At 45.8% G+C, this 14769-nt stretch overlaps 2 protein-coding genes across 2 annotated transcripts; one reads left to right on the top strand and one right to left on the bottom strand.

The window, feature by feature from the left end:
- Positions 1 to 5843: 5843 nt before the first annotated feature.
- On the bottom strand, positions 5844 to 9772 carry LOC144487280 (uncharacterized). The gene is made up of 2 exons (XM_078205365.1): positions 9662 to 9772; positions 5844 to 8662 (listed from the first exon to the last, which is right to left on the bottom strand). Exon 2 carries the CDS (start codon positions 8328 to 8330, stop codon positions 7797 to 7799), a length of 534 nt encoding a protein of 177 aa, XP_078061491.1. The 5' UTR covers positions 8331 to 8662; positions 9662 to 9772; the 3' UTR covers positions 5844 to 7796.
- LOC144487275 (uncharacterized) lies at positions 9628 to 14281 on the top strand. The gene is made up of 2 exons (XM_078205361.1): positions 9628 to 9698; positions 12271 to 14281. The coding sequence occupies exon 2, from the start codon at positions 12454 to 12456 to the stop codon at positions 13969 to 13971; it is 1518 nt and encodes a 505-aa protein (XP_078061487.1). The 5' UTR covers positions 9628 to 9698; positions 12271 to 12453; the 3' UTR covers positions 13972 to 14281.
- Positions 14282 to 14769: the final 488 nt, after the last annotated feature.

Genomic DNA, 14769 nt, shown 5'->3' with positions numbered 1-14769 from the left:
GCTGCGGGCGATCGAGGGGGCCGTCCATCCTGACTGTCTTCCCCTCTACCGCGGCTACGTTCGCGGCCAGGTGTCCCTGGAGAGGGAGCATGCGGTGTCCACGGGCGAGGTTGACGCTTTCCGCGCCCGCTGGGCACCGCAGGGGTTGGGGTGCATCATTGACCCCAATAATCACATTTTAATTTGATGTTTTTAAGTTTCCTTTGTACTTTGATTTCTGTTCGGGCTGTTCCCCCTCCTTTTTGGGGAGCTGCCCCTTTTACTTTGTCCTGATTTAAGCTGAGTTTGTTTATTTGGTTTGGTTTGACCTAAAAAGAGGGCAAAGATTGATTGTCCCGTTTATTCAGCATATATTAAATGCTCACTTGAGTGAAACGCACAGAGTACCTGTTAGACTTTAATTGGATGATTCTACAGATTGGACAAGCCCTGGTAACATTGTGAATAAAGGGAGTGCTCCTGGTGTTAAAGAGTAGACGAATTGTGAGATTACAAAGTAAAGACATTAATATCCTGAAACTTCACAATTATCACTCGGCTGGGATATTGAAGCATGAAAGAATTCCACATACCTAACAGAAGAAAGAGACAAAGTCCAATCCTGTTAAAGCCATATCCCTGTTTGACTGTATTAGAGTTCGTAGATTGATCTGGGTTTTATGAATCAGGTCCATATCAGTCTGGTGCTGTGTCTTTGATTTCCAGTGACAGTATGTGGCATCCTTATTAAATTGGCACCACAATATTTAGCCCAGAAATCTGAGGACATCACCAATACAGCCCATTACTGATAGAATCACCAACTATACTGAAAGTTTCATTAGTTGTACCTCCTTCACTGGAAACAACTTCTCTGGCAAAAAAAAAAATCGCCCACCATTTCAAACTCTGAATGATTGGGGATGTTGCTGGTAAGTGTCCGGGACAAATTGCTATTTGTAAGGTGAAGGTAGATCAGCAGCAGGAGTTAGTGAAGAGTGACGGTAAGAACCAGGCAGACTGACTCACCAAGAAAGCTGCTTTCGAGGAGATTCCATGGGCTTCACCCAAAACATAATCATTGGCACTGGTCTGACAGACTCCAGTTAAACCTGATTTTAAAACTCGTCACGATCCTGACTCTGACGTGACTGTGGTCAGATAGGCCGTACACCATAGGAACAACTTTCTCTTATGGCTCACAGCGAGTAAGGACTGGACAATCCAACAAGGTGGATTGAATTTAACTTGCTGCATTGTGATGTCTTACAAAACAACTAGTTTAGGGATTATATTAGGAAGTGTTTCTCTTTTGATTCATCCTTATGTTCATAATTACTACCGGTGGCTGAGGAAACAGGAGGATGTTCCTTACCACTTGAATCTGTGTCCAAATTAATCTGGCTCTGTGAAATATAATGTCCAAATGGACACATCCCATCTGAATGATATTCCCTGGGAAACTTTGCAGGTTGATTATACAGGCCCATTATCCACAGTAAAAGGAGGGAGCGGGTATATCCTAGTAGGTCGCTTGGTGGATTGAAGCTTTTGCAGTCTGAAAAAAAAGAGACCCAGCTTGTCAATCCTTTCCTAGTATCTAGTACCTACACATTTCTGATATAATTATTGTAAATTTTCTCTTCCCTTTCTAATGCCTCAACTTTTTTTTAATATGGCAACTAGAAGTGCACGCAGTGTTTGGTAAGACGTGATCCAGGGGAATCTGATTACCCAAAAGAGGGACTTCAGCTCATGTGTGAGTTTTAGATTGGTTTATTATGAAACAACAGTTAATAATGATGCATAATGGAATGAAAACAAAATTGATCTATGACAGTGAGAGCGGTTTCCCAGTTCCCGAGGACAAACCAATGACACAGATTAAATGTTGGGCTCCATTGCTAATAGCTTCAGTCTACTCTGAACTGTTCACTGGTGTGAACCAGAGAATGGATGTTGGGCTGAAGCCAGTGTGGATCACTTTGAAATCTCTTCCTTGTCCAAAGTGATGGTTATTTTCCTTGAGAGCGTGTTTTAACCTTAACACAAATAGGTTAACAAAGAACAATACAGCACAGGAACAGGCCCTTCGGCCCTCCAAGCCCGTGCCGCTCCCTGGTCCAAACTAGACCATTCTTTTGTATCCCTCCATTCCCACTCCGTTCATGTGGCTATCTAGATAAGTCTTAAACGTTCCCAGTGTGTCCGCTCCACCACCTTGCCTGGCAGCGCATTCCAGGCCCCCACCACCCTCTGTGTAAAATACGTCCTTCTGATATCCGTGTTAAACCTCCCCCCCCTCAACTTGAACCTATGACCCCTCGTGAATGTCACCATGGACCTGGGAAAAAGCTTCCCACCGTTCACCCTATCTATGCCTTTCATAATTTTATACACCTCTATTAGGTCACCCCTCATCCTCCATCTTTCCGGTGAGAACAACCCCAGTTTACCCAATCTCTCCTCATAACTAAGCCCTTCCATACCAGGCAACATCCTGGTAAACCTCCTCTGCACTCTCTTTACTTGTAGAAACAGAGAAAATAGGAGCAGGAGGAGGCCATTTGGCCCTACAAGCCTGCTCCACCATTCATGAGGATCATGGCTGGCCATCCAAGTCATGAGATCAAATCGTATCAGAGTTAGAAATATCTTGTTTCATTGTCTGTGAGGGAGACATATCCTGGACAGTGATAACAGGCCTGTCCTGTGTTTGTTACCCAGCAACTGCTATGGAAGCTTTCTTCATAAGTGAGAGGGGGAATGAACTATTCCGGTAATATTAAATAAATGCCTTCATATTTTATCAGTTGTCAATCTCCCCACCGTGAGAAGGGAAAATCCTTATTGATTCTCACAAACTGATTTCTGATTAATGCAGCTATTCCTCAGCTACAATTGTTTTTCCCTAATTTCTTGATTACTTAATATTGATGACATATTAAAGCAACGAGAATGATCCGAATCAGCAACAGAAACACATTTTCACTAAAATGTGATACCGGTTGATGTTGATTCATCCTGAACTGTAGATCATCACTTGCAAATCTATATGACTGATTTGTGGTAAGTCCCTCTGGTTGAAACAAAAGTTCAACTTTAAAGATTCTCAAGCTCCCTTTTCACCCAAATCCATCTTGTGGATATTTTCTATATGCCTCTTCAGTATAATTTTACTCTTCTGATCAATCCCAGTGTCTTTAATTCTGTCCTGATTATTTTAAAGTCAGTTTGTCTGTGGAGTCTGTGTCAATACCTTGATGATTTAAAATGTTGTCCCATTCCACTGACCACATTAATCAGTCAATGTTGTTCTGTTAGATGAGCTGAGCATATCAGGGACCCGTTCTTCAATGCAGCTTCACCAGACATTTCCACATGTTAATTACACCACATATAACATATCACATCTACGCAGTCACACTGCTATCCCAGTATAATGTCCCATATGCCACCTGATAAAAGCCAGCTTCTGGGGTTTCAGGAAATCTTACCAACAGATCATGAAGTGCGTGTGTGTGCGGGTGCATGTGCGTGTGTGTGTTTGGGGGTGGGGGGTGGTGTCTCTGTCTGAAGATCTTATCATCCCTGCATGGTTCCAATACTTCAGGCAGTGGCCAGATTTTCAAATACAGTTTTTTTGTTCAGAGGTATCTAATCCACGCATCCCAGGACACTAAGGGGCAATTTTAGCATGGCCAATCAACCTAACCCGCACATCTTTGGACTGTGGGAGGAAACTGGAGCACCCGGAGGAAACCCATGCAGACATGAGGAAAATGTGCAAACTCCACACAGATAGTGACCCGAGCCGGGAATCGAACCCAGGTCCCTGGAGCTGTGGAGCAGCAGTGCTAACCACTGTGCTACTGTGTCGTTAGAGGGAGAGGAGTTCCAGATGGGAAAGTCAGAACAAACATCATGTCAAAATCTGACAGAATCACTCGATTCATCAGGGACTGAATATCATCGACCTCTGAATGTGGAAGGAGAAATGTTGGTTCTGTCTGCGGGAAAAGATTTCAAACATCAGTGTGACTGGAAAAGCATCAAGACACACACACTCACCTGAGAGAGAGTGTTCCAGTGACCTGACTGTGGAAAGACCAGTTACACAGCCTGAAAAAACATCATACCATTCACAATGCGGAGAAATGTACAGGTGTTCTGTGAGAGGCTCCAACTGAACATCCAACCTGGAGAGACAAATGAATAACTGAATTATGGAGAAAGCATGGCCATATGGTGATTGTGGGATGGGATTAATGTTCCCATTTGAACTGGGAAATGATCAATACAGTCACACTGCGGAGGGACCGTTCACCTTCTCCATGTGTGGAGATGGATTTACTCAGTTATCCAGTCTGTTGACACACCAGCCAGTTCATTCTGGGGAGAGGCCGTTCAGATGCTCCATGTGTGGGAAGGAATTTGCTGACTCGTGACCTGCTGGCGCATGAGCAAGTTCACACTGAGGAGAGCGCATTCACCAGGCCTGTGTGTGGCAACGAATTCACTCAGTCATGCCAGCTCACTGAACATCAACATGTACACAGTGATCAGAGACTTTTTTAATGTTCTGACTGCGATAAGAGCTTTAAGAGCAAAAGGTATCTGCAAATACACCAACGACTTCACACTGGGGAGAGACTGTTCATCTGCTCTGAGTGTGGGAAGAGATTTGTTCAGTCATCTGACTTGCTCACACACCAGCGAAGTCACACTGGGGTGAGGCCATTCACCTGCTCTGTGGGTGGAAAGTGATTCACTCAACCACACCACCTTCGGACACACCAGCAGGTTCACACTGGGGAGAGGCCATTCATCTGCTCTGAGTGTGGGAAGGGATTCACTCAGTCATACCAGCTTCTGTTGCACCAGCGAGTTCACACTGGGGAGAGACCATTCACCTGCTCCGTTTGTGGGAAAAGATTCTCTCAGTCATCCCAACTCCTGAAACACCAGAAAGTTCACACTGGAGAGAGGCCGTTCACCTGCTCTGACTGTGGGAAGGGATTCACTCAGTCATCCCATCTGCTGAGACACCAGCGAGTTCACACTGGGGAGAGGCCGTTCACCTGCTCAATGTGTGGGAAGGGAATGGAGGGATACAAACGATTGGTCTAGTTGGACCAAGGAGCGGCACAGGCTTGGAGGGTCGAAGGGCCTGTTTCCTGTGCTGTACTGTTCTTTGTTCTTTGATTCACTCTGTCATCACAGCTTGTGACACACCAGCGAGTTCACAAATGACTGCAAGAATTAGATTCTGCTTTTAATCATATTGAAGACTGAATGTGTGGGTTAATCCTGATGTGTGTAAGAAAGCCACTCTCTTCCATGGTTTAGAGCTCTTAGATATGGAACAGAAGCTCCTTTACAACTATATTTAGAGTCAGAAAGAATGCTGGAAACATGATGTCAAATCAGAGATTGGTGTAAAACTGGGATCTGTTCCTGACAAAGTAAAACGGCAGGTTTAACTTTACAGTCTGAAAATAGTACGAAGATTGAAAATGTTTGTGTGAAAATCCTGAATCTACCAATGTAAGGTAATGATAACATCAAGTTACATTTCTATCTGGAACCTTTGGCCATCTCTCACCTGCCATTGACTTCAGTGATAGAAACTGACTTGAAATCTGTCAACATTAGAGAACTATAAATAATTTGAGGGTTCTTTACCGTTGGGATCTTTCTCTGTTCGCTCCACTCAAGGTTTTAGATACCAGACTTTCTCCTGTGAGTATCCAGCTGGAGTATTGGGCCCTGATGTGTTTCTTTGTTCATCTTATTGACTCTAAATATTGAACCTTGTGGTTTCAGCCGCTGATAATCAAGCTCCCAACAACAGATTGTCTTTTACTGACTTTATTAACAGCACTGCAATAATACAGACAGAGTAATTCCTCACATGGTTCCAGTACTCAGTGAAGTACTTTTTAAAAATTCATTCATGGGATGTGGATGTCACTGGCTTGGCCAGCATTTAGTACCCACCCTAATTACCCTTGACCTGAGCGGATTGCTAGGCCATTGCAGAGGGCATTTAAGAGTCAACCACATTGCTGTGGATCTGGAGTCAAAGATGTGCCAGACCAGGTAAGGGCGGCAGATTTCCTTCCCTAAACACATTCGTGAACCAGATGGGGTTTTTTTTACAACAATCGACAATAGTTTCATGGTCATGAGACTTTTAACTCCAGATTTTTATTGAATTCAGATTTCACCACCTGCCGTGATGGGATTCGAACCCTGGTCCCTGAAGTATTACCTGGGACTCTTGATTACTAGTCCAGCGACAATATCACTACGCCACTGCCTGCCTTTTATATGAAATTTATATGCATCCCCGAGCCTGTAATGGTGTATTGGTCTGTAATTTTAGCATAATCTAATACAATATTCCTTCTTTAATATCCTGTCTACCACTTTCCTATTACCTGATGAATTTGTTAATTGTTATTATTACTGGATTGTCACAGTTTCCATGTGTTTAACATGATTATTTAGTCTGTACCTGAATTTTATGATTTTTTGATATAAGTTACAAAGCAATTCAGCCTTTTGGCTGTGATCCTGTTTCTTGAATGAAATATCATTCAATTTAAAAAGTTACCCAGTCTGCAGAACAGAGATAATACAGTGGATTCAGAACTCTCTCCTCCTCAGCTCTGATCTAACAAGCTGCAGCTACACTAGAGATATTCATGTTTAAATTGTTCACGACAGTTGTGATCTGACCCTGTTCAAACTGTAACCAGAATGATATCTGTGCATTGTTCTGAGTGTGAGCACAGGTTGTGTCACTGTCACAAACACATACCATTTCCTTGGTTCATATCTCCACACAAAGACCAGCTCTTTACACATCCCCTTTCTGCACAATCACAGCAACATGAGCAAGGATATGAGGCTCATTACTTTTCACCCACATTTCATAACAGCAAAGGCTCCACTGTACAGGAGCACACTAACCGGAGAAGAGTCTAATCAGCCTGCAGACTCCTGTTAAATACAGAGCAGCACAGGAACACACTGACAGTGTAACACTGTCTCATCAGCCTGCAGGCTCCTGTTAAATACAGAGCAGCAGAGGAACACACTGACAGTGTAACACAATCTCATCAGCCTGCAGGCTCCTGTTAAATACAGAGCTGTACAGGAACACACTGACAGTGTTACACAATCTCATCAGCCTGCAGGCTCCTGTTAAATTTGCTGAGATGATTTCAATTGAAACCAGGTTTGCAGGCATCATGTTCCATTCACACATCAAAGAAGAGAGAGATGGTTTGGGACAGGGGTGAAGTCCAAGAGTCAGAAACAACAAGCAGATTTGGTTTTAGCTTTATTGATCACAGGACTGTGACCGATAACTTCCCTGGATCCCAGCGCCAGGAGAGACACTCTGGAAAATATGGGGAGCTGAGAATTGTCCATGAGAATAACCGAAGGCGTGAGAACTGAAATAATCTAGAGTTCGAAATGATAAAAGGCCCCAAAATGAAGCTGGTAGCAGGACATCAATTAGTCTCCTCTTCCATTGGAGAAATATTAACACAGCACTGCGCATTTCCATAAAAACTGACTTAGTGACATTTATCTAGAATATCAATAACTCCTATAACAGGGTTGGAGTTTAACATGAGCAGAAACACACAATGGAAGTGATTGACAGAATCCCACCCTTGCACAAAAACTTACTGATGTCTCAATAGGTGTTGTGACTGAATAAGTCCCTTCCCACAGACAGAGCAGGTGAGCATCCACTCTTCAACACAAATGCATTGGTGTGTCTGCAACTCACTCTTCTCTCATTCGTAATGTTTAAAAAGTAATTTTTCAGTGTGAACATGTTGATGCAAACTGAGAGTGTCTAACCGAATGAATTCCTTCCCACACTTGGAGCAAGGGAACGGCCTCTCCCCAGTGTGAACTCGCAGATGCCTCAGCAGGGTGGATGACTGAATGAATCCTTTCCCACACACTGAGCAGGTGAATGGCCTTTTTCCTGTGTGAGTCTGCTGGTGTCTCATCAGGGTGGCTGACTGAGTGAATCCCTTCCCACACACAGAACAGATGAACGGCCTCTTTCCAGTGTGAATGTGTTGGTGTTGTTTCAAGTGCTTTTTGCTCTTAAAGCCCTTCTCACAGTTGGAACATTTTAAATGTCTCTTATTGGAATGAGAGCGTTGATGTGACTGCAGGTGTTGTGACTGAACAAAACCTTTTCCACACACACAGCAGATGAACGGTCTCTCTCCTGTGTGACTGCGACGATGAGTTTCGAGATGGGAAGGATAATTGAATCCCTTCCCACAGTCCTCACATTTCCATGGTTTCTCCATAGTGCCAGTGTCCTTGTGTCTCTCCAGGTTGGATGATCAGTTGAAGTCTTGTCCACACACACAACATATGTACAGTTTCTCCCAGCTGTGAATGGTGTGATGTTTCTTCAGGCTGTGTAACTGGTTTAAGCTTTTTCCACAGTCAGTTCACTGGAACACTCTCACTTGGGTGTGTGTGTCTCAGTGCTTTTCCAGTCACACTGATGTTTGAAATCTTCTCCTCCAGGCAGAACAGATAAACATTTCTCCTTCCACGTTCAAAGTCTCAGGATATTCAGGTCCAAATAAGTCGATACTCAATCTGATTTTTATGTGATGTTTCCTCACCTCACCTGTAAAAGGAGTTAACAAAAATCGTCACGGTCAATCGAGATAGAAATTCAGTCCAAAGATGTGCGAGTTAGGTTGATTGGCCATGCTAAAAAGAAAATTGCCTCTCTTGTTCCCCCAAATCAGTAAATCCCTGTACCACACACTCTCCCTCCTCCCTGGGCTGAAATCCAAACCCATCTCACCATTTCTTTCCTCCACTCCCAGTTTTCTCCCTCCCTCTCCTCTGTCTGGGTTCAGTTCTCCAGCTCCTGTCTGCAGACTGACAATAAAACCAATGGGTCTTATTGGGGGTGTTGGGGCCTCCAGCGGGTGTTTGTGAATCCTCCCCGCCCACCTCCCAGGGTTTCCTTCCTTCCCAGAGATCAGAGTCCTCATTGATTTGAGGCCAAAGTGTAACCTCTTATTTATTGTCCCCCTCCCCCATCCTCTGATGTGAACCATCCTCCAGTGGCTGAGCCAGGATGGGGCCGTTAACCTGGGCCTGTTCCCGGGAGGGAGGGAGGGAGAAGCCCCGCAGCTGCAAACCAGGGAGCTGACAATGATTCTGAAGGGTTTGCGGATCCACAAAGTGTTTCCAAATCCTCCCAGCCACCGCCTAACGCTGACTCCGCTTCTCCGGGACAAACAAGCGCCAAGGCCAGCAATGACACTGCGCATGCTCCACATCACAATGCCCGGGCACTGATTGACGGCCGCTCCGGACCAATAGGAATAGGGGGCGGGGCTGGAGGACCGAGCGGGAGCGGTTGGTCCTCCATCCAATCGGACTGAATGAGGGGCGGGGCTGAGGTGTCCCCATGGAACGCACGGGAAGGGGTTCGCATGCGCAGTAATGTTACAGTCTGGAGCATGCGCAGGAAGCAACGGCGTTTGCAGCACGCAGTGTGGGTGATCGCAATCGGAGAGAAGTTCCTCTGTCTCATCAGCAGCCGGTAAGGATGCGGAAACATAGAGGGAGCAATGGAACCGGCGGATGGACGTAGAGGGTTTCTAAATACCTGGTCAAGGCCCCAAATCTCGAAAATGAGCCCGTCGGTCTGTGTTTGCAGCTTCCGGTCTTTTTCCCGAGACGAGACTCAGGTTAACGGCCGCCATCTTGATTCAGCAGGGAGGAGAGCGCATGCTCTCGGTGACGCAGCATCGAGTGGGCGGGGCTTCATGGTTCTGCTTCCCCTCCAGGTCCGAGCTCCCGGTCCAATCGCACAAGGAGCAACAGGTTTTTAAACAGCTTCACCCACCCTCAGGCTGCAGCTGATGTTTGCAGCCTCGATGAGTCCATGGGCCATGTACATATTCAGTGTGAGAGGTTGCAAACTCTGTATCGTTACCGAAAGCGGTTACACAGCTTTTGGTTACACTTCAGCCCCAGGCTCCTCATGTTTACATAGAAACATACATAGAAAATAGAAGCTGGGAGTCGACCGTTCGGCACTTCGAGCATGCGCCGCCATTCATTATTGTCATGGCTGATTATCAAATTCAATACCCTGATCCCTGTCGCCCCAAGAGATTTATCTAATTGAAATCAGGCTCTACCTCCACTTTTGAAGAACGTGAATTCAAAGATTCATGACCCTCTGAGAGAAAAACATCTCATCTCTGTTTTCAATGGGCAATGCTGTTTTTTAAAACAGCGACTCCCTCGATTCTCCCCTGAGAGTAAACATCCTCTCCAGATCCAAGGGAGAAAATGCTGGAAAGTCTCAGCAGGTCAGGCAGCATCTTTTCTCCCCCTTTGCTTCGCCTTTCCCCCTTTTTCTCAATTTTACCTCCCTCCAATCCACCCCCCCCCCCCCCCCCATCTTCATCCATCACAACTTCTTCAGCTTCTCTGCTGTTTGGCCATTCACACTTCTATACTCTCTATGGACTGCCATTAGCATCCTTTCCCCTGGTTCCTGTGGCTTGGACCCATCTTTCATCCCCTCACAGTGTAAATATCTCCCACTTTCTGTGCCTTTTTTATGCTTTGACGAAAGGTCATCTGGACTCGAAGCTTCAGCTCTTTTCTCTCCTCACAGATGCTGCCAGACCTCCTGAGATTTTCCAGCATTTTCTCTTTTGGTTTCAGATTCCAGCATCCGCAGTAATTTGCTTTAACCTTTCTCTCCATATCCACCCTGTCAAGAGTTTTCAGAATCTTGAAGGTTTAAATTAAGTTGCCTCTTACTCTTTTGAAGTCGAGCAGAAGCTAAACTCAAGCAGAGACTGTCTCACTGCTCCTCATCAGACAATCCACCTATTCCAGGTGTTAGTCTACTAAACCTACTATGAACTGCTTCTCATAAAGCAGTTAAAGAATAATATGCACTCATATTTTTCCTTAAATAAGGAAACCGATAATGTACACACTGCTCCAGATATGTCTAACCAATGCCCTGTGCAACTGAAACATAACTTCACTGCTTTTACTCAATTCCCCTCATAATAAATAATAGCTTTCTGAATTACTTGTACCTGAGATAATATTGCGATTTTCTATTGTGATGGATTTTGGACACTTTTTCTTAAACAGGGGGTTAGAAAGGGAAGATTTACACACAAGCTCAAACCAAGAGTTGTCTCTTCTGATATAGGCTTTCTGAATGGGATAAGTCGGAGGATGTGAATGGAATGTTTCCACTTGTTGGTGTTTCCAATACTGGGAACCATGAACAGACAACAGAGACGAATAAATCAAACAGGAGGAGATATTTATTTCTTGTTAGAATATGGAACTCACTGCGACTGGAAGTGGTTGAGACAAATACTTCAGATGCTTTAAAAAGGAAACCAGATGAGAACATGAGAGAAAAGGGATTAAAAAGTTGAGCTGAAAAGCTGAGTTGAGGTGAGCAGAATGAGAGGAGATTTGTGTGGATTAGAAATTCCAGTACAGATCAGGGCAGGGGTGGCGGCGGAGGCAGTGGCACAGTGGAACTATCACTGGACTAGCAACCCAGAGACCCAGGATAATGACCTGGGGACCTAGGTTCGAATCCCACCACAGCAGATGGTGAAATTTAAATTCAATTAAAAGTCTGATGATGACCATGAAACCATTGTTGATTGTCGTAAAAACCCATCTGGTTCACTGATGTCCTTTAAGGATGGAAATCTGCCGTCCTTAACTGGTCTGGCCTACATGTAACCCACAGCAATGTGGTTGACTTTCAAATGCCCTGTGAAATGGAGGGCAGTTGGGGATGGGCAATAAATGCTGTCCCAGTCAGTGACGCCCACACCCTGTTAAAAATGAATTTAAAAATTAGACTGGCCTGTTTGTGTTTTGTGTATCTCATGTATTCATAGAATCTCTACAGTGCAGAACGAGGCCTTTCAGACCATCCCACCCAGGCTATTCCCGTAACCCCACATATTTACCCCGCTAATCTCCCTAACCTACATATCTTGGGACAGAAAGGGGCAACCACCTAACCTGAACATCTTTGGAGAGTGGGAGGGAACCGGAGCACCCGGAGGAAACCCACACAGACACGAGGAGAATGTGCAAACTCCATACAGACAGGTAACCAAGGCCACAATCGAACCCAGGTCCCTGGTGCTGTGAGGCAGGAGTACGAACCACTGTGCCATCCATGTAATTCTTTGTAAACTGATTTTGCAGGAAATTGAAGGGAAGGATTTGCAGTCTGGATGATCGAATCTCACGTCTGACAGAGTCAATCGGTTCATCGGGATCTGAAAATTTGTGCATCTGAAGGGATTTAATTGACCATCTCAGCAGGAAGCTGGTGAGAATCCGTTCATCTGCTCCTCCTGTGGGAAGGGATTGATACAGCTGGAAAACATGCTGACACGACAGCGAGCTCGCAACAGTGAGAGTTCATTCACCTGCTCCGTGTGTGGGAAGAAATTCATGTGTTCGTCCAACCTGCTGGCTCACCAACTCGATCACATTGATGAGAAGCCTCTTCAAAGCTCTGATTCTGGGGACAGTGTCGAGACCTCTGAGGAACAGGCCCAACACCAGCTCCTTCACACTGACAAGAGACCGTTCAGCTGCTCCCACTGCGGGAAGAGGTTCAGCCAGTCCTCCCGCCTTGCAGAGCACCAGCTCCTTCACACACACGAGAGACCGTTCAGCTGCTCTCACTGTGGGGAGTCGTTCAGTGACTCAGTGCATCTCACTGAGCACCAACAAGTTCACACCAAGGACAGGCCATTCAGCTGCTCCCAGTGTGGGAAGAGATTCACTCAGTCCTCCCACTGCACCGTTCACCAACTGGTTCATTTTCAGAAGAGACATTTTAAATGCTTTAAATGTGAGAAGACCTTCAAAAGAAGGATTAGTCTGCTGAGACACCAGGGCACTCACACCGGGGAGAAGCCGTACCCCTGTTCTGTTTGTGGGAAGAGATTCGCTCATTCATCTCATCTTCTGACACACAAGCGAGTTCACACTGGGGAGAGGCCTTTCCTCTGCTCCCTGTGTGGGAAGAGATTCACTCGATTTTCACGCCTTTTGACACACAAGAGTATTCACACTGGAGGGAAACCATTCACCTCCTCAATGTGTAGAAAGGAAGAAGTTCAATCAACTGACCAGCTGACACACCAGCAAGTTCACACTGGGGAGAAGCTGTTCACCTGCTCGGTGTGTGGGAAGGAATTCACTCGGTCTTACTATCTTCTGAGGCACCGGCGAGTTCACACTGGGGAGAGGCCATTCCTCTGCTCCGTGTGTGGGAAGATGTTTCCTCGTTCATCCCAGCTTGTGATACACGAGCGTGTTCACACAGGGGAGAGGCCTTACGCTTGCCCTGTGTGCGGGAAAGCATTTGCTTCTTCACAACACCTGCTGAGACATCGGCCTGTTCACACCGGGGAGAGGGCGTTCATCTGCTCCAAGTGTGGGAAGGCTTTCACGGAGTCATCCAGCCTCCGGACACACCGCCGCACTCACACAGGGGAGAAGCCATTCTCCTGCTCCATTTGTGGCAAGAGATTCACTCGGTCATCTGACCTGCTGAGACACCAATACATTCACACAGGGGACAGGCCGTTCACCTGCTCTGTGTGTGGGAAGGGATTCATTGATTCATCCTGCCTGCAGAGACACCAGCGAGTTCACACCCCGAGAGACCGTTCACCTGCTCTGTGTGTGGGAAGGGATACACTCAGGTATCCCGCCTGCAGAGACACCAGCGAGTTCACACTGGGACAGAACCGTTCACCTGCTCCCTGTGTGGGAAGGGATTCACTGATCCATCCCGCCTGCAGAGACACCAGCGAGTTCACACTGGGGCAAAACCGTTCAACTGCTCCATGTGTGGGAAGGGGTTTAATCAGTATTACAGCCTGCTGAAACATAGACGACGTCATGTGTGACCGGCAAAGTTGGATTCTGTTGTTTCTGCGCCCTGAGATAAACAGTAACAATTGGATGAATAGGGGAGGCAGTGGCACAGTGGAATTATCACTGGACTCAGGGTAAGGCTCTGGGGACCCAGGTTCGAATCCCACCACAGGCAATGGTGAAATTTGAATTCAATTAAAATCTCGAATTAAAAGTCTAATGACAAACCTTAACCATTGTTGATCGTCGTCAAAACCACTCTGGTTCAGTAATGTCCTTTAAGAAAGGAACCCTGCTGTCCTTACCTGGTCTGGCCTACATGTGACTCCAGACCCACAGCAATGTGGTTGACTCTCAAATGCCTTCTGAAATGGAGGCAGTTAGAGATGGGCAAGAAATGCTGGCCCAGCCAGTGACGCCTATATCCAGTAAAAATGAAGTTTTAAAAAGATCCTCAGTATCTCGGTAACCTCCTCCAGCCCCACAACACTCTGTGTAAATACAAGTTGTTGCTGATTATGCCCTGAGATAGAAAATGTGAAACCGATTCCCCTCGTCCACCAACACAGCAACTTCTTCATAAAAATTAAAGCACATGGGATTGGGGCGAATGTATTGAGATTGAAAACTTGTTGGCAGACAGGAAATAGAGTAAGATTAAACAGGTCTTTTTCCAACTGGCAGGCAGTGATTATTGGGGTAATGCAGGATCAGTGCTGAGACCCCAGCTAGTCACCTGCCATGGGTCTTCTGTTTTTTTCCCCCCGTTTACAATGCATCATTTTTAAATTGTTGCTTCTTAATATT

The sequence above is a fragment of the Mustelus asterias genome, unplaced genomic scaffold (genome assembly GCF_964213995.1).
Source record: "Mustelus asterias unplaced genomic scaffold, sMusAst1.hap1.1 HAP1_SCAFFOLD_696, whole genome shotgun sequence".
Lineage (NCBI taxonomy): Eukaryota > Metazoa > Chordata > Chondrichthyes > Carcharhiniformes > Triakidae > Mustelus > Mustelus asterias.
This window is presented reverse-complemented; position numbering and strand designations above follow the sequence as displayed.

Excerpts from the sequence above, each read along its gene's own strand:
- LOC144487275 (XM_078205361.1), top strand. The coding sequence starts at position 12,454 with ATGCTGACACGACAGCGAGCTCGCAACAGTGAGAGTTCATTCACCTGC.
- LOC144487280 (XM_078205365.1), bottom strand. The coding sequence starts at position 8,330 with ATGGAGAAACCATGGAAATGTGAGGACTGTGGGAAGGGATTCAATTAT.